General features: G+C 49.6%; 1 protein-coding gene across 2 annotated transcripts in view; it reads right to left on the bottom strand.

Moving 5' to 3' along the window:
• Nucleotides 1-22,322, bottom strand: part of zgc:63587 (septin-2) — a 39,749-nt gene that overhangs the window by 8,023 nt on the left and 9,404 nt on the right. The window contains exons 2-7 of one of the 2 annotated variants that reach the window (XM_023979442.2): nt 21,196-21,247; nt 20,427-20,526; nt 20,086-20,172; nt 18,038-18,161; nt 15,284-15,418; nt 14,889-15,006 (exon numbers count right to left, since the gene is read on the bottom strand). In XM_023979442.2, coding sequence (XP_023835210.1) covers nt 14,889-15,006; nt 15,284-15,418; nt 18,038-18,161; nt 20,086-20,172; nt 20,427-20,526; nt 21,196-21,222 — 591 coding nt within the window. In that variant the 5' untranslated portion in view covers nt 21,223-21,247. Of the gene's footprint in view, nt 1-14,888; nt 15,007-15,151; nt 15,171-15,283; nt 15,419-18,037; nt 18,162-20,085; nt 20,173-20,426; nt 20,527-21,195; nt 21,248-22,322 lie in introns of those variants that run through there. The other variant, XM_023979443.1, reaches the window with a different exon arrangement.

Below are 22,322 nucleotides of genomic sequence, written 5' to 3'. Positions count from 1 at the left end.
CCTACTCTGCCTCTTCTCCCCCCCTCTCTCTCTTCTGCCTGCCCCTCCGTCTCTCTCTCTTCCTGCGTCCGTTCTCTTCTCTCATCGTCCTGCGTGTCCGTCTCTCATTCTCTCCTCTCTCCTGCCCCTGCCCTCGTCTCTCTCTCTCTCTCTCTCCTCTCTCTCTCTCTCTCTGCTCGTCTCTCTCTCCTCTGCCTGCCTCCGTCTCTCTCTCTCTCTCTCTCTGGGCCTGCCTCCGTCTCTCTCTCTTCTCTCTCTCTTGCCTGCCTCCGTCTCTCTCTCTCCTCTCCTGCCTGCCTCCGTCTCTCTCTCTTTCTCTCTCGCCTGCCTCCGGTCTCTCTCTCTCTCTCTGCCTGCCTCCGTCTCTCCTCTCATCTCTCGGCCTGCTCCGTCTCTCTGCTCTCTCTGCCTGCCTCCGTCTCTCTCTCTCATCTGCTGGCCTCCGCTCTTCTCTCTCTCTCCTCTGCCTGCCTCCGTCTCTCTCTCTCTCTGCTGCCCCGTCTCTCTCTCTCTCTCTGCCTGCTCGTCTCTTCCTTCTTCCGCTTGCTCTCCTCCTGCTCAGCAGCCTCTCTTTCTCTCTGCCTTGCCTCCGTTCTCTCTCTCCTCTCTCTGGCCTCTTGCCTCCACCTCTCTCTCTCTCTGCCTGCCCTCCGTCCTGCTCTCTGCGTCCTCTCTTCTCTCTCTCTGCCTGCTCGTCCCGTCCTCTCTCTCTCTCTCTCTCCTCCTCTCGTCTCCTCGTCTCTCTCTCTCTCTTTCTCCTCCTCTCCCCTCTCTCTCTTTCTTCTCTCTCTCTGCCTGCCTGCCTCTCTGTCGTTCTCTCTCTCTGCCTTCCTCCGTTCTCCTCTCTCTCTCTCTCTCTGCCTGCCTCCGTCTCTCTCTTCTCCTCTCCTTGCCTGCCTCCCGTCTTCTCTCTTCTCTCTCTCTGCCTGCTCCGTCTCTTTCTCTCTCTTCTCTCGTCCTCTGCCTCTCGTCTCTGCTCTCTCTCTCTCTCTCTGCCTGCCTCCGTTCTCTCTTCTCTCTCTCGCCTGCCTCCGTTCCTCTCTCTCTCTCTCTCTTCTCTCTTCTCTCTCCTGCGCTGGCCTCCGTCTCTCTCTCCTCTGCTGCCTCCTCCGTCTCTCTTCTACTCTCTCTGCCTTGCCCTCCGTCCCTCTCTCTCTCTCTTGCCTGCCTTGCCTCCGTTCCTCTCTCTTCTCTCTGCCTGCCTGCCTCCACCTCTCCTTCTCTCTCTGCCTAGCCTGCCTCCGCCTCTCTCCTCTCTCTCTCCTGTCTGCCGTGCTCTGCTCTTCTCCCTCTCTTCTCTCTCTCTGCCTGCCTGGCCTCCGTCTCCTCTCTCTCTCTCTCTCTGCCTGCCTGCCTCCGCCTCTCTCTCTCTCTCTCTCTGTCTGCCTGCCTTCCGCTTCTTCTCTCTTGCCCTGCCTGCCTCCGCCTCTCTCTCTCTCTCTGCCTGCCTGCTCCGTCTCTCTCTCTCTCTCTGCCTGCCTGCCTCCGTCTCTCTCTCTCTGCCTGCCTGCCTCCGCCTCCTGCCTGCTGCCTGCCTGCCTCCCCTCTTCTCTGCCTGCCTGCCTCCGCCTCTCTCTGCCTGCCTGCCTCCGCCTCTCTCTGCCTGCCTGCCTCCGCCTCTTCTGCCTGCTGCCTCCGCCTCTCTCTGCCTGCCTGCCTCCGCCTCTCTGCCTGCCTGCCTCCGCTCCTCTCTTCTCCTTCTCGCTCTCTCTGCCTGCGCTGCCTCCGCCTTCTCTGCCTGCCTGCCTTCCCCTCTCTCTGCCTGCCTGCCTCCGCCTCTCTCTCTCTCCTGCCTGCCTGCCCGCCTCTCTCTCTCTCTCTCTGCCTTGCCTCCGCCTCTCTCTCTCTCTCTCTGCCTGCCTCCGCCCCCTCTCTCTCTCTCTGCCTGCCTGCCTCCGCCTCTCCTCTCTCTCTCTTGCCTGCCTGCCTCCCCTCTCTCTCTCTCTCTCTGCCTGCCTGCCTCCGCCTCTCTCTCTCTCTCATCTGCCTGCCTGCTCCGCCCCCATCTCTCGCCTTCCTCCTCCGCCTCCCCCTCTGCCTGCCTGCCTCCGCCTCCTCCTCTCTCTCTCTGCCTGCCTGCCTCCGCCTCTCTCTCTCTCTCTGCCTGCCTGCCTCCGCCTCTCTCTCTGCCTGCCGCCTGCCTCCGCCTCTCTCTCTGCCTGCCTGCCTCTCCCTCTCTCTGGCCTGCCTGCCTCCGCCTCTCTCTGCCTGGCCTGCCTCCGCCTCCTCTGCCTGCCTGCCTCCGCCTCTCTTCTGCCACCGCCTCCGCCTCTCTCTGCTGCCTGCCTCCGCCTCTCTCTGCCTGCCTGCCTCCGCCTCTCTCTGCCTGCCTGCCCCGCCTCTCTCTGCCTGCCTGCCTCCGCCTCTCTCTGCCTGCCTGCCTCCGCCTCTCTCTGCCTGCCTGCCTCCGCCTCTCTCTGCTGCCTGCCTCCGCTCTCTCGCTCTGCCTGCCCTCCGCCTCTCTGCCTGCCTGCCTCCCTCTCTCTCTGCCTGCCTGCCTCCCTTCTCTCTTCTGCCTGCCTTGCTCCGCCCTCTCTCTCTCTCTGCCTGCCTGCCTCCGCCTCTCCTCTCTCTCTTGCCTGCCTGCCTCCTGCCTCTCTCTCTCTCTGCCTGCCTGCCTCCGCCTCTCTCTCTCTCTGCCTGCCTGCCTCCGCCTCTCTCTCTCTCTGCCTGCCTGCCTCCGCCTCTCTCTCTCTCTCCTGCCTGCCTCCGCCTCTCTCTCTCTCTTGCCTGCCTGCCTCCGCTCTCTCTCTCTCTGCCTGCTGCCTCCGCCTCTCTCTGCCTGCTGCCTCCGCCTCTCTCTCTCTCTCTCTGCCTGCCTGCCCTCCGCCCTCTCTCTCTCTCTGCCTGCCTGCCTCCGCCTCTCTCTTCTCTTCTGCCTGCGCCTCCGTCTCTCCCTCCCCTCTCTCTCTGCCTGCCTCCTCTCCCTCTCTCTCTGCCTGCCTCCGTCTCTTCTCTCTCTCTCTCTCTGCCTGCCTCCGCTTCTCTTCTCTCTCTCTCTGCCGCCTGCCTCCGTCTCTCTCTCTCTCTCTCTCTCCTGCCTGCCTCCGTCTCTCTCCGCCCTCCGTCTCTCTCCTCTCTCCCTGCCGCTCCGTCTCTCTCTTCCTCTCCTGCCTGCCTCACGTCTCTCCTCTCTCTCTCTCTCTTGCCTGCCCTCCGTCGTCTCTCCTCTCTCTCTCTCTGCCCTGCCTGCCGTCCTCTCTCTCTCTCTCTCTGCCTGCCTCCGACTCTTCTCTCTCCTTCTGCCTGCCTCCGCCTCTCTCTCTCTCTGCCTGCCTTGCCTCCGCCTCTCTCTCTCTCTGCCTGCCTGCCTCCCCTCTCTCTCTCTGCCTGCCTGCTCCGCCTCTCTCTCTCTCTGCCTGCCTGCCTCCGCCTCTCTCTCTCTTCTGCCTGCCTCCGCCCTCTCTCTCTGCTCTCTGCCTGCCTCCGCCTCTCTCTCTCTCTTTCTGCCTGCCTCCGCCTCCCTCTGCCTGCCTGCCTCCGCCTCTCTCTCTCTCTGCCTGCCTGCCTGCCTCCGCCTCTCTCTCTCTCTCTCTTGCCTGGCCTGCCTGCGTCTCTCTCTCTCTCTCTCTCTGCCTGCCTGCCTCCGCCTCTCTCTCTCTGCCTGCCTGCCTGCCTCGCCTCTCTCTCTCTCTGCCTGGCCTCCCCGCCTCTCTCTCTCTCTGCCTGCCTCGCCTCTCTCTCTCTGCCTGCCTCCGTCTTCTCTCTCTCTCTCACTCTGCCTGCCTCGTCTCTCTCTCTCTCTCTCTCTGCCTGCCTCCGTCTCTCTCTCTCCTCTCTCTCTCTGCCTGCCTCCCTCTCTCCTCTCTCTCTCTCTCTGCCTGCCTGCCGTCTCTCTCTCTCGTCTCTCTCTCTCTGCCTGCCCTCCGTCTCCTCTCTCTTCTCTCTCTTCTCTCTGCCTGCCTCCGTCTCTCTCTCTCTCTCTCTCTCTGCCTGCCTCCGTCTCTCTCTCTCTCTCTCTCTGCCTGCCTCCGTCTCTCTCTCTCTCTCTGCCTGCCTCCGTCTCTCTCTCTCTCTCCGTCTGCCTGCCTCCGTCTCTCTCTCTCTCTCTCTCTGCCTGCCTCTCCTCTCTCTCCTCTCTCTCTCTCTCCTGCCTGCCTGCCTCCGCCTCTCTCTCTCTCTGCCTGCCTGCCTCCGCCCTCTCTCTCTCTCTGCCTGCCTGCCTCCGCCTCTCTCTCTCTCTCTGCCTGCCTGCCTCCGCCTCCTCTTTCTCTGCCTGCCTGCCTCCGCCTCTCTCTCTCTCTGCCTGCCTGCCGCCTCTCTCTCTCTTCTCTCTTGCCTGCCCCGCTCTCTCTCTCTCTCTGCCTGCCTGCCTCCGCCTCTCTCTCTCTCTGCCTGCCTGCCTGCCTCCGCCTCTCTCTCTCTCTCTCTGCCTGCCTGCCTGTCCTCTCTCTCTCTCTCTCTGCCTGCTCCGCCTCTCTTCTCTCTCTGCCTGCCTGCCTGCCTCCGCCTCTCCTCTTCTCTGGCCTGCACTGCCTGCCTCCGCTCTCTCTCTGCCTGCCTCCGCCTCTCTCTCTCTCTCTCTCTCTCTGCCTGCCTCCGCCTCTCTCTCTTCTTCTCTCTCTCTGCCTGCCTCCGTCTCTCTCTCTCTCTCTCTCTGCCTGCCTCCGTCTCTCTCTCTCTCTCTCTCTGCCTGCCTCCGTCTCTCTCTCTTCTCTCCTGCCTCCGTCCTCTCTCTCTCTCTCTCTCTGCCTGCCTCCGCCTCTCTCTCGCCTGCCTGCCTGCGCCTCTCTCTCTCTCTGCCTGCCTGCCTCCGCCCTCTCTCTCTCTGCCAGACGGCTGACCTGCCTACCGACCTCTCTCTTCTCTCTCTGCCTCTCTCTCTCTCATCTGCTGCCCCGTCTCTCTTCTCTCTTCTCTCTCTACTCCTCTCTGCCTGCCCCGCCTCTCTCTCTCTCTGCCGTGCCTGCCTGCCTCCGCCTCTCCTTCTCTCTCTGCCTGCCTCCAGCCTCTCTCTCTCTCTTCTGCCGCCTCCGTCCTCTCTCTCTCTCTCTCTGCCTGCCTCCGTCTGCTCTCTCTCTCTCCTCTCTGCCTGCCTCCGCCTCTCTCTCTCTCTCCCTGCCTGCCCTCCGCCTCTCTCGCTCTTCTACTGCCTCCTCGCCTCTCTCGCTCTCTCTGCCTGCCTCCCTCTCTCTCTCTCTCTGCCTGGCCCTGCCTGCCTTCCGCTCTCTCTCTCTCTGACCTGCCTCCGCCTCTCTCTCTCTCTCTGCGGCCTCCGTCTCTCTCTCTCTCTCTCTGCCTGCCCTCCGTCTCTCTCTCTCTCTCTCTCTCTGCCTGCCTCTGCCTCTCTCTCTCTCTGCCTGCCTGCCTCCGCCCTCTCTCGCTCTCTCTGCTGCCTGCCTCTCGCTCTCTCTGCTGCTCAAAACGTCTCTCTCGAATCTCCTGCGCCTCCGTCTCTCTCGCCCTCTCTCTGCGCCGTCTGTCCCCTCCTCCGTCTCTCTCGCTCTTCTGGCCTGCCTCCGTCTCTCTCGCTCTCTCTGCCTGCCTCCGCTCTCTCTCGCTCTCTCTGCCTGCCTCCGTCTCTTCTCCTTCTCTCTGCCCTGCCTCCGTGTTCTCTCGCTCTCTCTGCCTGCCTCCGTCTCTCTCGCTCTCTCTGCCTGCCTCCGTCTCTCTCGACTCTCTCTGCCTGCCTCCGCTTCTCTCGCTCTCTCTGCCTGCCTCCGTCATCCTTCTCGGCTCTTCTCTGCCTGCCTCCGTCTTCTTCTCGCTCTCTCTGCCTGCCTCACGCTCTCTCGCTCTTTCTCTGCCCTCCTCCGTCTCTCTCGCTCTCTCTGCCTGCCTCCGTCTCTTCTCGCTCTCTCTGCCTGCCTCCGTCTCTCTCGCTCTCTCTGCCTGCCTCCGTCTCTCTCGCTCTCTCTGCCTGCTCCGTCTCTCTCGCTCTCTCTGCGCTGCCTCCGCTCAGTCTGCTCTCGCTCCTCGTCCTCTGACCTGCCTCCGTCTCTCTCGCTCCTCTGCCTGCCTCCGTTCTCTCTCGTCTCTCCTGCTCGTTGTCTCCTCTCGTCTCCTGCTCAGTCTCTCTCCTTCTCTCTGGCCCTGCCTCCGTCTCTCTCAGCTCTCTCTGCTGCCTTCCGTCTCTCTCGCTCTCTCTGCCTGCCTCGCGTCTCTTCTCGCTCTCTCTGCCTGCCCTCCGTTCTCTTCGCTCTCTTTGCCTGCCTCCGTCTCTCTCGCCTCTCTCTTGCCTCCTCCGTCTCATCTCGCTCCTCTGCCTGCCTCCGTCGTCTCCTCGCTTCTCTCTGCCTGCCTTCCGTCTCTCCTCGCTCTCTCTGCCTGCCTCCGTTTCCTCTCGCTCTCTCTGCCTGCCTCCGTTCTCTCTCGACTCTCTCTGCCTGCCTCCGTCTCTCCTCGCCGTTCTCTGCTTGCCTCCAGTCTCTCTCGCTCCTTCTGCCTGGGCCTCCGTCTCTTGCGTCGGCTCTCTCTGCCTGCGTCCGTCTCTCCGCTCTCTCTGCCTGCGTCCGTCTCTCTCGCTGCTCTCTGCCTGCGTCCGTCTCTCTCGCTGCTGCTCTGCCTGCGCCGTCTCTCTCTCTCTCTCTCTGCCTGGCCTCCATCTCTCGTCTCTCTCCTTGCCTTGTCTCTCTTCTCTCTCTCGTCTCTCTCTCTCTGCCCTCCGCCTCTGTCTCTCTCTCTCTCTCTGCCTGCCTCCGTCTCTCTCTCTCTGCCTCGCTCTCTGTTGCTGTGTTTGAGTTGGCAGGCCAGGTCACTGGTAACAATGGCACACAGGGTTCTGCCTCAGTATTAATTAGAAAAGGAAGTGAGAGCTTCTGATTTAAAGGCTTAGTTTGTTTTGATATGTGATCTAATATGACTGTGTGTTAGTGGAGCCGTGATGAGGAGGAGGAAGAAACATTCCCCTTGGGGGAAATAAATTATAAGGGTGGGGAGGGACATTCTTACTGTATGGGGTATTATGGAGACAGTGAATATGATAAGTTGAAACACTTATGTCCCAAATGGCACCCTATTCCCTACATAGTGCACTACTTTTTACCAGGGCCATCGGAGATATATATAATATATATATATAGGAGGTTTTATCTACATAGGAAAAAGGAAACATTGAGCCACTTAGGCCTCCAACACACACTAACAGATGCAGTAACCCTGGTTAAAGACACCATGAATAACAAACACAAATCATATTTCCATATGTTTCTCATAAACATGACCTCAAAGTAAACCCAATATAAAAACACCCACAGGAGTATGACTATCATAGCCACAAACCAATAGAAAAACAGTCACAAACACAAACCTGGGTTAAGCCCCGCTCCACCACAGTACAGTTAGCTACAGGGGCCACAGACCATAATGGTGTTTGTAGATAGCAGCCTCTACATTATGAGAACAACAGTCCCAATCTTTGTGGCTATGTCCCAAATAGCAACCTATTCCCTTTATAGAGCACTACTTTTGATCAGAGCCCTATGGGCCCAGGTCAAATGTAGTGCACTATAAAGGGAATAGGGTGCCATTTGGGACGCATCCTGTGTAACATCAGCCACGGACCACAGCCCTGTCTGTCCACCTGGCCCTACTCTTGGCCTGACTCAGCAGCCTGTTCAGGTCTGCCATCATGGGCTGTTTGTCCCCACTAAACAACTAGTCCACCAGGGAACAATGCTTGGAAGTGAAACTATGCACCTAAGGAAAGTCTTATGAAATCAACAAATCAGAGTGAAAAAGCTCAGAGAAAAACGAATGGCATCATTAAACTCTTATCGACCCAGGATGAGGAGGGCAAGGCAGCAAGGGCCCAGATTGCTAAGTAAGCTTTATGTAACATTACAGACCACAGCCTCTGGAGCCAATAAAGCTATCCAATACACAATGAATAACAACCAAAAATGTTATATTTGACCACTGACTGAGCTCACACATTCTCCTACTGACTGGACTCACACACATAACACAACCAATGAGGGAGTCAGTGCGCATTAGATCCCTCTAGGTCCCTCCCTCAAAAACAACTTTAATTCAAAATGTAATTTGTTAACCTTAAGCCCTGAGAGAACAAATGATTCCGTCTTTCCAGGAAATGTCTCGAGACTTACCCTCCTGCTGCCCCTAGGGAGTCAGAGGGGGTGACGGAGCCCCAACAATACTCACTCTGAGGGAGGCAAGCTGAGGGTATTAGACACCCATACCACCCCCTCCACACACACCTCTCTCTCTGTAGGATCAGCTCTCAGGTTGGGATAATCTGGCAGACAGCAGGAGAATGTGTGTGGGGGGGGGGGGGGGGGGGAATTGCCAAGGAGAGGATGCCTGTAATGGCACATACTGTCTGGGGCTGCCTGTAAACCTGCCCAGCCTCTCAGTATTACACAACTAGCCTTTGACTCCCTGTTCCATCTTCTGCCCCCATGGCCCCTAACATCTGGCCCTCGGGCTGAGAAGCTCCAGGTGATCCTGTAGAAGACTCATTCAGCTTCCCAAATGGCACCCTATTCCCTATATAGTCCACTACTTTGACCTGGGCCCATGGGGACATACAGACATCCTGACGACTGCACCATGATCTAGCTGCCCAGACAGTAATGTACTGTAGCATGCAGGTGTACAGGTACGCAGGCTAACTGAGACCCTCACAGCACTGCATGGTAAAACAGAGGAGCTTTCTTCTTTCCTCCAGATCATAAATGAAAACGGTGAAGCAAAGAGTGACTCATTCTGAAAGAGCATTTAAACAAAGACATCAAGTTGACATTCCAGACCTATTCACTGGACCACAAGAGCAGAGGTCCTTCCTGTAATTACTGTACCAGACTGGACCGGTCCTGCTCAGTCTGCCCAGCCAGGGAGCATGGGAGCGGAGGGGTGTTGGGGAAGACAGTCACTAAGGTAACTAGTGGGCTTAACGCGTAATTTTAAAAAGGCAACGGAATGACAGCACCCCCACCCTCTCTCTCGACTGGGAGTATTCGTACAGTAGAGCTAAGGCCCAACCGATCCACAGACCACCCACCTCAAACTCTGATCACAGAGTGTGAAGGAAAGTTCAATACAGTACTAATTAAGCCATGTAACAATGTAGAAGCTAGTATCACAAAGGAACATGTCAGCTTAAGAGTTTTGAAAGGGGCTCATGAAAATACCTCAGGCTGGTTCTGGTTGTCACAGTGCAGTTTCACAGTAGGTTGAACATAAATGTAGTAAGAAACAAATATATCTATTAACCCCGTAGGTCTAAGCCCTTAGATCGCAATATCTCGTTAGCTAACATATTGAATTGCTTTAAGATGGTCATGAAATGTATCATTTAGCCATTTGATTTAGAATTGTAGACCTCCTGTAGGTATACTTTTTTAAATTAACAAATTATTTGATGAAACATTGAATTTGGTGGTTACTGCTAAATCCCATAGAAACGTATTGAACAACACATTCATTAATGGCAAAAACAGAAAGTCTAAAAATGAATCATAAGGGACAAGGTTTTGAAGTGTCTCCTATATCTGAAAGATATAAGAACATGTCATTTTTTTAGACCCAGGTTTGGTCAGGTTCTTTTTTGGAACATTTTACCTGGATGCAGTTTTTACAGCCAGGTACTGGGCTACCTTCAGACCACTCCCCTGAAGCTGGAGTGCGTTGAGATTGGTGACATATTAGTTTATAGCTCCAACGGTTCGGTCTGGACAGTCGGTTTTGTGAGAAGACCTCTTCGAAAGGAGGACATCCACGACAGAGAATTCAGAAGACTGCCGTAAAGTTTGTGGATGTCGTAGAGCTAAACAAGCGACACGGTCGTGTATGTGAGAGTCTCCCCTTTGGTGACATATTCGTTTGTAGCTCACATGGTTTGGGTTTTACAGACGATTTCGTGATGATTTTCTTGTTCGGATCCTCTCATGTGTACAATCACAAGCCCTATGTTATGGAATAAACACAAACTTTATATCACCGGAAAGAAGGGATTGAGCTGTAGCCACTACAAGTTGGTAAGTCTCTAGCATAAACACATGGATAGATATTCAATATTAAAAATGACTTCACCATCCTGACTTCAAGATCTTCTGACTTCTAGGGGCTAATATCTTTACGTATATTATTTGTCTAACTAGTAGATTCTATGTCTTTCTTTTGAAGGGGTGTCAGGCAAAAAAAATATTATGGGGGGGACTAAGATGTTCCAAAAGCAAGGAAACCTGGTGTTTTCTCACTGTAAAAGGCCTGTTCCAAATCCACTCCTGAAAAGGAAATTGTGTGTTAAAGTCATTCTCTCCACGGAGGGAAATGTGTATTTATTATTTTTATTCCTGCAGAAGCGCGGGCATAACCTGGCACAATGACTGCCACAGGGCAGACAAATAAATACCCCGCATGTTGGAGTAACAGGCAGGAAAAGGACTTGACCACGACCACACGGACACACACACACAAGAGAGACCTCAGCAAGGATGAGGTCATTATCAGTGTTTGACCTTTACCCATACAAACACTCAATGGTCTTTAGGAGTAAAGACCCATTAGATGCTCAGAGGATAAAAGAAACAATGCAGGATTTGGGGAGGGAATACAAGGTATTTGGTTAACTGTACTCCACTGCTACTATCGGCCTAGAGACTGAGGTATAGCGCTATACTAAGCTACTAGTACCCCTGTGGGGCTGTAGAGCTGGTTCACACAGCAGGAGCAAGGCTGAGAGAACTGAGGATGCCTGGGAGAGTCGACAGGAGTGAGACAATGACGGGAAAGCTGTGACAGCATCACGGGCCGCGGCCTGGGTGATATATGGCAGCCGCACGGCCAAACTGCCTTCCGCGAGAACAGGAGAAGAGGGGGGAGAGAGAAAAGGAGGGCCGAACAATTGGTTGTATCCCCCCTCCCCGGCTCAGCGAGAGAAAATAACTCCTCCTGAGCTCTCAAGCCATCTTTGACCTCTGCCTCCCATCAAACTAGTGGCCATGTAGTGACCTAATAGTAGCAATTGCAGTAAAATAATTAAAATGCTACTATACCACTAAAGCAGGTTAGTGGGTACATACAGTACAGTGTACTAGCACTACATGCCCTCCCTCGCCAAGATCATCTAAAATCCATTGCTGAATAAGCTCAGTTATTTGAATTCTCTTTTCCATAGACAGCTGGAAATGACCTAGTGTATTTCAAAATGGCTCCCCTTATATGGCAAATGCACTACCGCTGATATGGCAAATCCACTACCGCTGATATGCAGGGCTTTTGTTATCTGATATTTTTTCAGTAGCATTGTCTCAGCCAAGATCCAGTCTAAACCAGCTCCTGTGTATAGTCTGATCAAATAGAGAAGCAGTAGTGAGGTGGTTTATGAGTAAAGCCCCACACAGGATATGACTGCAGGGTCCCAGACACAGAGGATAAACTCTCCAATATATCCTGTTCAGGACTACTTATGAGTTACAGACCACTGCGACCGTTGCCAGGGAAACTGGCACTACAAAAAAAAAAACGAGGAATGGAGAGAGACAGGAAGAACAAAGGAACATAGTAAGAGGGGAGAGAAGGAGAGAACAAAAGAAAGGGATGGAGACAGAGAGCAAGAGAGAGGTTTGTTCAGAGGTTGATAAGCTTATATTGCGCAGGGTGGCAGGCTGCGTTTTGTCGGTGGTATAGTCTTGACACATTGCAGGAAACGTATATTGTTCTATACAAGCTGTTTCCCCCTAATAATACGGAGAGAGCAGGGCTGGGGCTGAGGAACACAATTATATGAAAGGACAAACAATGTAAAAACGGTGAGAAAGTGGCGATCGAAAAACAAATGAATAAATATCAGGGGGAAAACACAAGAGTCATTAATCATTCTACAGCCGAGGTCTTTTTGTGGCAGATTCTTGGCTGCTGCCTCTGACTTCAATAGAAGGACTGGTACTCAATGAAGTACCCTAGTCTGTCTAACAGGGGAGGGGTATTCTACTACCTGAGTCCGTCTAACAGGGGAGGGGTATTCTACTACCCGAGTCCGTCTAACAGGGGAGGGGTATTCTAACTACCCCGGCGGAGTCCGTCTAACAAGGGAGGGGTATTCTACTACCTGAGTCCGTCTTCTAACAGGGGAGGGTATTCTACTACCTGAGTCCGTCTAACAGGGGAGGGGTATTCTACTACCTGAGTCCGTCTAACAGGGGAGGGGTATTCTACTACCTGAGTCCGTTCTAACAGGGGAGGGGTATTCTACTACCTGAGTCCGTCTAACAGGGGAGGGTATTCTACTTACCCAGTCCGTCTAACAGGGGAGGGGTATTCTACTACCTGAGTCCGTCTAACAGGGAGGGGTATTCTACTACCTGAGTCCGTCTAACAGGGGAGGGGTATTCTTACTACCTGCAGTCCGTCTAACAGGGGAGGGGTATTCTACTACCTGAGTCCGTCTAACAGGGGAGGGGTATTCTACTACCTGAGTCCGTCTAACAGGGGAGAGGTATTCGACTACCCGAGTCTAATAGGTGAGGGGTATTGTACTACCCTGGTATAGCAATCTATTACTTATCTGATTAAACTGACAAACAAACATAGCGCAAAGGACAACAAGTAAACCCAAGATGAGCAAATCACAGTCAGACATTTTTCCCCCTTTAAAAATAAATGAAATTGATGCTTAGCGAAGGGTAATTGAATATGCAAAAAAATACAGCTTGGTTCCACGGTTAAATAAGGACCTGTGATAGTGAGCGCTCCCCTCCACTTCCTGGCTATAATGACTTATCCAGGAACTCACTACCATTAGCCTGATACAGACTGTGTCAATTATGCCATCCCTATTTAATCTGAGTGTGCTGGTAGGCCCATGTGGGCATGGGGGAATTCATAAATGTTGTTTGTGGAGGAGTAGCTGAGGTTTGTGTGAAACTGTATGTGAGTTTGTGGTGTATTACAGTGCACATCTGTGTGTAGGCTATCTATTCAGCTTATCCTAATTACTTGTTAACTGACAGTTGTTAAGGGAACGCTAAGTGGACCATGGGAACCAATTGGACAAACAGACAGTTTTAAACAGTTGAGCAGGAAAGGGTGTGAGACGTTATCAAAGCATATCGCCTCTCCCTCTCTCACCCCAGCCCATCCCCTGTGGCTGTCAGAACACTCACCCTATACAGATAGGGTAAAAGCTATACTGAACAAAAATATAAACACAACATGTAACAATTTCTAAGATTTTGCTGAGTTACAGTTCATAAAAGGAAACAAGTAAATTGAGAAATTCATCAGGCCCTAATCAATGGATTTCACATGACTGGGCAGGGGCGCAGCCATGGGTGGGCCTGGGAGAGCATAGGCCCACCAACTTGGGAGCCWGGCCAATCAGAATGAGTTTTTCGCCCACAAAAGGGCTTTATTATTAATATGTAACATCAGCACTTTACACAACCAGACTGTCTTCAACAAAGCAGCTTCACAGTGACCGGGTCTGCCGTAACACACACATACACTCTCAGTCCCGTAGAACAAGCTCTGTACAGAGCGGGGGTTCCAACAAAGCAGCTGTACAGTGACTGAGTCTGCCATCCTCCACTGGAGCCCAGCTAGGAGAGCCGTTCCAGCCCTGAGTGCCAGGCAAACCCCACTCCGGCCCCATACAGGCCGGGGCAGAGGCCTCCCCACTGGGGGAAAAGACCAACGTCTCGGAGGTCTGAAAGAAGTGCTGGTGGGGGGTCTAGGACTGAACATACACTACTAGCTGGGACTGGGCTGTCAGTACGGGGGTTAGAGAGGGGAAATACAGTACAGAGTAGTTACTGTACAGCTCAGGCAAAACAAAGGGGCAGAAGTTAGACAATAAGATATTCACTATTGATTATATTGGGTGGATGTCACCAGATGATTATACAAGATGTACACACACACACACACACACACACACACACACACACACACACACACACACACACACACACACACACACACACACACACACACACGTCAGCCCTGTCCGGATCTGGTTGCCATCTCTCCCACCACAGAGAGAAAGGCACTGTTTGATCCCAGACAGAAATGTAAACAAACTGTGACTCAAACACACAGACTCAAAAGGAGCAGAAACCAAAACATCTAATCATCAGGCAACACACAATTGTTGGGTGGGCTGGGTGGGTGGAGGGGGATGAGGGGAGTTGGGGAGTGATATCACAGAAGCAGGAAATCCTATTTACACAACCTTATTCTCCTCTGCCTAGCGTGGGCTATATCATCTTAAAACACCTCTCCTGGTATGTGTGTGTGTGTGTGTGTTTTACAAGGTCTAATGCATGTGAGATGAAAGGGAGCCCAGAGTGTAACCTGACTACGATAACACAAAGGGTCGAACAAGGGCGTGTGTGTGTGTGCATATTATGTCAGACCAGACATCAGAAAGCTGAGAGCGTGCAGGCAGGCAGACACCTGGGTCTGCTCCAATAGGAAGCATCTGGGAGGGGATACTGACCAAGACGTGTGCTTTCTCGCTCTCCCTCTTTTCTCTCTCCTTCCCTGTCTCTCCCTTTCTTTTCTCTCTCTTGGCTCCATCTTTTCTCTTTCTGCACTTCTAAATAATCCTGCTATTGTCTAGCAGCAATCAAGCTGCATCATCACAAATGTACACACACGCACACAAACAACAGGCCAAACATGTGCGTATTCACACACAATCACAATGTCCGACTTGGATAGCTGCCTCTGATTATTATTCTATCATCTACGTTGTAATGAATGTTCCATATGGCTCAGGACACAAACAAGAACAGCTAGTGAGGCTGATGCAGCTCACAACATCCTGGCAACAACATCATCTCACATTCCACTGGTTCCATCATGATATTAGTGAAGGGCCATGCTATATTTTTACACCTGTGTTTAAAAAGGGATTTAAACCTAAGGGAATGAGGGAAAACTATTGAATATGTGGCATACTTATGCATGTGTGCCCAACTCACCCTCCTCTTAAGGCGGTCTCTCTCTTTCAGTGTGAGTGTGTCAGCTTTAGCGATGACAGGGACGATGTTGACCTTGCTGTGAATGGCCTTCATAAACTCCACATCCAGAGGCTTCAGACTGGACAGATCCAGAGACAGGTAGAAATATAATACAGATAAATAATAGTAGATAGAAAAGAATAAGTGATTATGTTACCACTAGCCAGTCTAAATAGTGGTGTGAAGTAGAAGTAAGTGTGTGTGTGTGTGTGTGTGTGTGTTACCCGTGTCCAAAAGGAGAGATGAAGTTAGATAAGTGTGTTAAGTGTGTAAGTGTGTGTGTGTGTTGTGGTGTGTGTGTGTGTGTGTGTGTGTGTGTGTGTCGTGTGGTGTGTGTGTGTGTGTGTGTGTGTTACCCGTGTCCAAAAGGAGAGATGAAGTAGAAGCAGCAGTGGACTCGGTTGTCTACGATGTGTCTGCGGTTCAGGCCACTCTCGTCATGAAGGTAACGCTCAAACTGGTTATCAATGTACTGGATGATGGTCTTAAAGCTGAGGACACACACACAACACACATCAAACACAAACCAACCAGAGACATTGTGTGAACTTGAAGACCACCTCCAGAAATAGATTGTGGGTCTTTGTAGCCTTGGCAGTATATACACTGTATATACTTACGAAGTGGGTGCAACTCAAAAGCCTAAGCTTTTTCTCCTCAACTTTCGTTCTTCATCTGCACTGATATTAAAACCAGGGATAACAGATAGCAACATGGAGGAAAGGAGACCAGAAAGAGATGCAGCCTATCTCTGCCATCTGACCTGCTTTCTCTGATTACTTCCTGCAGGGCCACTAGGCGTGGTCACATGGTATTTAGCTACAGCTTCCCCCCCAAACAGAAGTAGCATCAACATAAAGTCTGGTTCCCAAATGGCACCCTATTCCCTGTATAGTGCACTACTCTGGACAAAAGTAGTGCACTATATAGGGAATAGGGTGCCATTTGGGATGCAGATGRAGATTACCTCTGACCTAAATTCACGTCACCCAGTTGGACCCAGGCAGTGTTGTGGTTCATTCCGTATCAACTCCAGACAACTCAAGCCACTACAGTGAATAAATGCCGTGTCCAATTCAACTGAGAGGAATTGAAATTAAATTGAAATGATCCCAACTCTGGATCTTAGCATATCCTGATTACCTGCTACTGTTGCCCCTTTGTTGTCACTGACGCCACTGAGCTTCTAACCTGCTCTATTGCACTCAACCCTTAGATCACTGCCAGTGGTAACAACCCTGGTTTCTACTTCTATCTTCTTCATCTTTAACTCGGCATTGTTAGTAAAGGACCCGGAAGTAAGCATTTCTCTGTTAGTCTACACCTGTTGTTTACTAAGCATGTGACCATTTTTTGTTGTTTATTTGATTTCTATGTCGACTCAACCACAGGCATGTCAGGACAATCAACAGGAAATGGAGCTGGGAGGAGAGAGGTGGAGGGAGAGAGGGAGGGAGAGAGCCCACACAGCAGTTGAGGGGGCAAGGGAACAGGAAGAATCACTGTTCCTGCTATCATCAACTGTTGTACACACTCATACACACAGACATAGCTACACTCATACACACAGACATAGCTACACTCATACACACAGACATTAATTTTCTGCCATTAAAATCCTTGGGACACTCACTACAGAGTTACACTGCCTCTGGAAGCAACGTCAGCACAAGCCTAAGATCACCATGCAAAATGCCAAGTGTCGGTCCAAAGTAGTGCACTATATAGGGAATAGAGTGCCATATTACCTCTGACTTATATTCACCCAGTGCTAGAGGCGTCATTACAGACCCTGGTTCGATTCCAGGCTGTAACACAACCGGCCGTGATTGGGAGGCCCATAGGGCAGCGCACAATTGGCCCAAGGTCGTTAGGGTTTGGCCGGGGTTGGCTGCCATTGTAAATAAGAAGTTGTTCTTAACTGACTTGCCTAGTTAAATAAAAAAATCACATCCCCCAGTTGGACCCAGGCATTGTTGGGGTTCATTCCATATCAACTCCAGACGAATCAAGCCACTACGGTGAGAAAATGCCTTGTCAACTGAGAGGAATTTAAATTAAATTGAAATGGAATGATGCCAATATTTTTTTATAATATAATCTTTGAGAACTAACAACCACCAAAATAAAAGCTACAGTCAGGGTGAATTTAAAATTAGAACAATTTAGTTGTATTGATTTAGTTATTACGTTTGAGCAAAAGAACAAAATGTATGGAATCGCAGGAAATTAGAAACATTTTCCATCAGGTCCATGGCAAATGTGTAGAATTGCAGGAAATTAGCTGCTCTAAAATGTTCACTTAAAGGCCCAATGCAGAAGTTTTTCTCTCAATATCAAATAATTTCTGGGTAACAATAAAGCACCTTACTTAAATTGTTTTCAACAAAAAACAAAAATTGTTTCTTAGGAAGAGCAATTTCTCAAGCAGGAATTTTCCTATGACTGTCTGGGAACGGTCTGAGTTGGGAGGAGAAAACTGAAAACTAGCTGTTAATGGTAGATTTTTTTATTTTTTTTTACACTCTCTTTCTTATTGGTCTATTAACTAATTTAACACCTGGTGATGTCACCAGGCAGGCCAAAACTCCATCCAGCTCTAATTTCAGGCAGTCTTTTCAAACAGCTCTTACACTAAAAGGGTATTATCATAATGTTTACAATTTCACAGTATCCTTCCAACCTCATAGTGTGGAAAGGTATATAAAACATAGGAAATCACGTTTTTGACTGCACTGGGCCTTTAAATTCAGCAGCGCTGACACGCTGTCAGTACCAAGTCACGCCCACCACCTAAGCGCCTTTTTGATCCAGAAATACCCCCTGCACACAAACAGACAAAGGGGAGGAGGCTAAGGAAATGGTGAAAGGGTGAATGAAAGATTGGGGAGGCGAGGTAGGAAAGAGAGGGTGGGGGAGGGAGGTGAGAGGAAATTTGAGAGAGGGAGTAAAAGAGGATGGGAGTACAGGAGGGCAAACAAGTGGAGAGGGACTCAGAACAGGAAACAGAACAAAATATGAGAAAACTCCTCTGTGAGAGAGATCTATGTGTAGCTCTCACCAGCCATACACACCCACCTAGACACCCCCCCGCACCCACCCACACCCACCAGTCCTGGCTGTTGATGGCATCTCCGTATCCTGGGGTGTCGACCACAGTAAGGCGGAGCTTCACTCCCCTCTCCTCAATCTCCACCGTACTGGCTTCTATCTGCACCGTCCGCTCGATCTTCTCTACAGAGGGAGAGATTACAGAAATAATATTTTGTTTAACACACCAGGTTAAGCTGAGAGGTATCCCGGGGGACACGGCCTAATGATAAGTACACTACCATTCAAAAGTTTGGCGTCACTTCAGAAATGTCCTTGTTTTCCATGAAAACATACATGAAATTAGTTGCAAAATGAATAGGAAATATAGTCAAGACGTTGACAAGGTTATAAATAATGATTTTTAATTGAAATAATAATTTTGTCCTTCAAACTTTGCTTTCGTCAAAGAATCCTCCATTTGCAGCAATTACAGCCTTTTGGCATTCTAGTTGTCAATTTGTTGAGGTAATCTGAAGAGATTTCACCCCATGTTTCACCCCAAAATAGAGTGATAGCCTTCCTTCTTCAAGATCCCTTTTACCCTGTACAAATCTCCCACTTTACCACCACCAAAGCATCCCCAGACCATCACATTGCCCCCACCATGCTTGACAGATGGCGTCAAGCACTCCTCCAGCATCTTTTAATTTTTTCTGCTTATCACAAATGTTCTTCTTTGTGATCCGAACACCTCAAACTTAGATTTGTCTCTCCATAACACTTTTTTGCCCAATCTTCCTCTGTCCAGTGTCTATGTTCTTTTGCCCATCTTAATCTTTTCTTTTTATTGGCCAGTCTGAGATATGGGTTTTTCTTTGCAACTCTGCCTAGAAGGCCAGCATCCCGGAGTCGCCTCTTCACTGTTGATGTTGAGACTGGTGTTTTGCGGGTACTATTTCATGAAGCTGCTAGCTGAGGACTTGCGCTGCTCTATGAAGGGAGTAGTACAGAGCGTTGTACGAGATCTTCAATTTCTTTGCAATTTCTTGCATGGAATAGCCTTCATTTCTCAGAACAAGAATAGACTGACAAGTTTCAGAAGAAAGGTCTTTGTTTCTGGCCATTTTGAGCCTGTAATCGAACCCACTAATTCTGATGCTTCAGATAGTCAACTAGTCTAAAGAAGGCCAGTTTTATTGCTTCTTTAAATCAGAACAACAGTTTTCAGCTGTGCTAACATAATTGCAAAAGGGTTTTCTAATGAGCCTTTTATAATGATACACTTGGATTAGCTAACACAACGTGCCATTGGAACACAGGAGTGATGGTTGCTGATAATGGGCCTCTGTACGCCTATACTAGATATTCTATTAAAAAAAATGAATCAGCCATTTCCAGCTACAATAGTCATTTACAACATTAACAATGTCTACACTGTTTTTCTGATCAATTTTAGGTTATTTTAAATGGACACATTTTTTTGCTTTTCTTTCAAAAACAAGGATATTTCTAAGTGACCCCAAACTTTTGAACGATAGTATAGTTTCATTCGTTTTCACATCAAAGCTTCCTTGTGACTCTAAAGCCTGCCTAAGCCAAGCCTCTGGACAAAATATCCAAGTTGAAAACAAACCCAGGCAGCCCCCCTTCTGCAGATCTTAAGGCACTGGACAGGTGCCTTAAGCACCCTTACGGAAAAAACACATGAATTTCACATGAACATGTAAAGTGTTCCAAAAACACGTTTTCATGTGCTCACAAATGATATTATGTGACAACATGTAAAGCAACATGTGATAACATGAAACTACATGTGAAAACATGTGAAGTGTTCCAAAAACACATTTTCAAATCATGTGTTATTTTGTAAGATCATTACTGCAAAAGCCAACACCATATTGCTTACACCTATCCGATCCCTTCAGAACTACAACACAAAAGCGGTAGGAGCTGGAGGTTGTTTTTCAGACTGGCCAATAATCTAAGTCATGAGGAGGGGATGGGCCTTTGAAAGACTAATACAAACGATCACTCTTAACATTCCACTCCAGGCAATACTATACTGGAGACAGCAGAACAGACATTTCTCCATTATTAGTGAGTGAGTGTGAGAGTGTGTGTGTACCTGCAGCCCCAGGGATGTATCGCTCTGGGTAGAGGTCTGTCAAAAACAGGCTGTTGATCAGCGTAGACTTGCCTAAACCAGACTCTCCTGCAAAAATACGGACCGGCGTGATCATTCTAGGATCTATACATCTACAAGGTTGCGTCCCAAATGGCACCCTATTCCCTATATTGTGTACTACTTTTGACCAGGGCTCTGGTCAAAAGTAGTGCACTATATAGGGAATAGGGAGCCATTTGGGAAACAGCCCTCAACTAGACAACAGCATTCTGGCACAAAATAACTAATGTGTAGTTGAGTTTCTCTTGAATTTACATAGTTGGTGAATAGGTCATACTCACCAACGACCATGAGGGTGAACTCAAATCCCTTCTTCACTGACTTCCTGTGCACCTGGTTGGGCAGGTTGGCAAAACCCACATATCCTGCCGCCTCAGGGAACTGACAAACACATGGTTATAACGGTAATGCACTATAACTCACTAGGATTTGCATTGGAAGGGTCTTGAATTGTTTCTCTTCCTCCCCCTCTGTGCGGATACTGTTTATTGTCCATCCTGTTGCCTAGTCACTTTTTCCCTACCTGTATGTACAAATCTACCTCAATTACCTTGTACCCCTGCACATCAACTCGGTACTGGTACCTATGTGTATATAGCCAAGTTATCATTACACATTGTGTATTTATTCCTTGTGTTATAATTATTTTTCTCTCTGCATTGTTGGGAAAGGCCCATAATTAAGCATTTCACTGTTAGTTTACACATGTTTTTTATGAAGCATGAGACAATATATCGCTCTCCTCCCTGACATTCTTCATCTCCAGCCTTTAGGAGATGTGTGTGAGAGATGGCTGGTGTAAATTGAGATTAAATCAAATCAAATATATTTATATAGCCCTTCTTACATCAGCTGATATCTCAAAGTGCTGTACAGAAACCCAGCCTAAAACCCCAAACAGCAAGCAATGCAGGTGTAGAAGCATTAAATGGAGGAGATAATCCCAAAAGCAATTAAGCTGCCGATGAAACAGCGGTGTTTATACAGGATGTCCTCTCTGAGTGCCTGGGTTAGGGCGTGTGCATACTAAAGAAGTAGGGGTACACTCACCTTCCCTTTCTCTGCAGACTGAGACATGGTCACTGCTGCTGGTCGCCTGAACCTGCAACCAGAAAAATAAATATCATATAAGTCACTCAACACTAACATTAGCCTGGGTGCAAGTCTGTTTCTGCTTTAGTAAACTTGTTTTTGTTGTTGGCAAGGTAACAATGTAGCGTTGTTTAAGCGGAAGCAGACTGGCACCCAGGCTCTCTCGCCATCTCTGCTTGAGACAACAACTGTATAAATCACTCACCACCAGACCTACACTCAACTCTTACTACAGTACTACCTTTAACATGTAGTTAACCCCACCTCTTTAAGGAATACCTAGGATAAAGTAATCCTCCTAACCCCACCCCTCCCCCTTAAAAGAGTTAGATGCACTATTGTAAAGTGGTTGTTCCACTGGATTTCATAAGGTGAATGCACCAATTTGTAAGTCGCTCTGGATAAGAGCGTCTGCTAAATGACTTAAATGTAAATGACTTAAATGTAGTCACTCTCACCGACATTCTGAATAATGACAGCATCCACACTAGGGCACTCTAAGCTCACATCTAGTCCCTCACGGAAATCCCCATTAACTGTATCACAGTCAACTGACAGAGCAGAAACAGGGCAGACAACAAGTTGGTTCCCAGACCTCCACTAAGAACCATGTATGTTTAGTTAGGCTCCCGCTGCTTTACTCTATGGCACTACTCGGATGACAGAGAAATGACCCTGAATGATAAATGATCACATAATTGCCACCAACCTGTGCCCTGCGCTGTGTAAAAACATCCCTCCATTTGATCATAACACACTAGGCACTGACTGACAGGTTGTGTGTGATAAAGCGAAAGAGGGAGAGATGGCAAGCACAGCCAGACTACTGAACCCTGTTATGTAACTTTATTTGAAAAACACAAGAAAAGAAATGTAACAAATATTTGAGGAGTGTGTGCCATATGACACTTTAATATTGTCTGGAATCCATTAAAGAGTGATGAAAATGTATCTATTGCAGTATTGTGTTCGAGACCACCTAAAGCGAYACCAATTCAAGACCAGAGCAAGACCGAGACCATAAAAATGCGAGTCCAATTCAAGACCAGAGCAAGACCGAGACCATAAAAATGCGAGTCCAATTC

The sequence above is a fragment of the Salvelinus sp. IW2-2015 genome, linkage group LG33, assembly GCF_002910315.2.
Source record: "Salvelinus sp. IW2-2015 linkage group LG33, ASM291031v2, whole genome shotgun sequence".
NCBI lineage: Eukaryota > Metazoa > Chordata > Actinopteri > Salmoniformes > Salmonidae > Salvelinus > Salvelinus sp. IW2-2015.
Note: the sequence above shows the minus strand (reverse complement) of the source record. Positions and strands in the feature narration are given on the sequence as shown.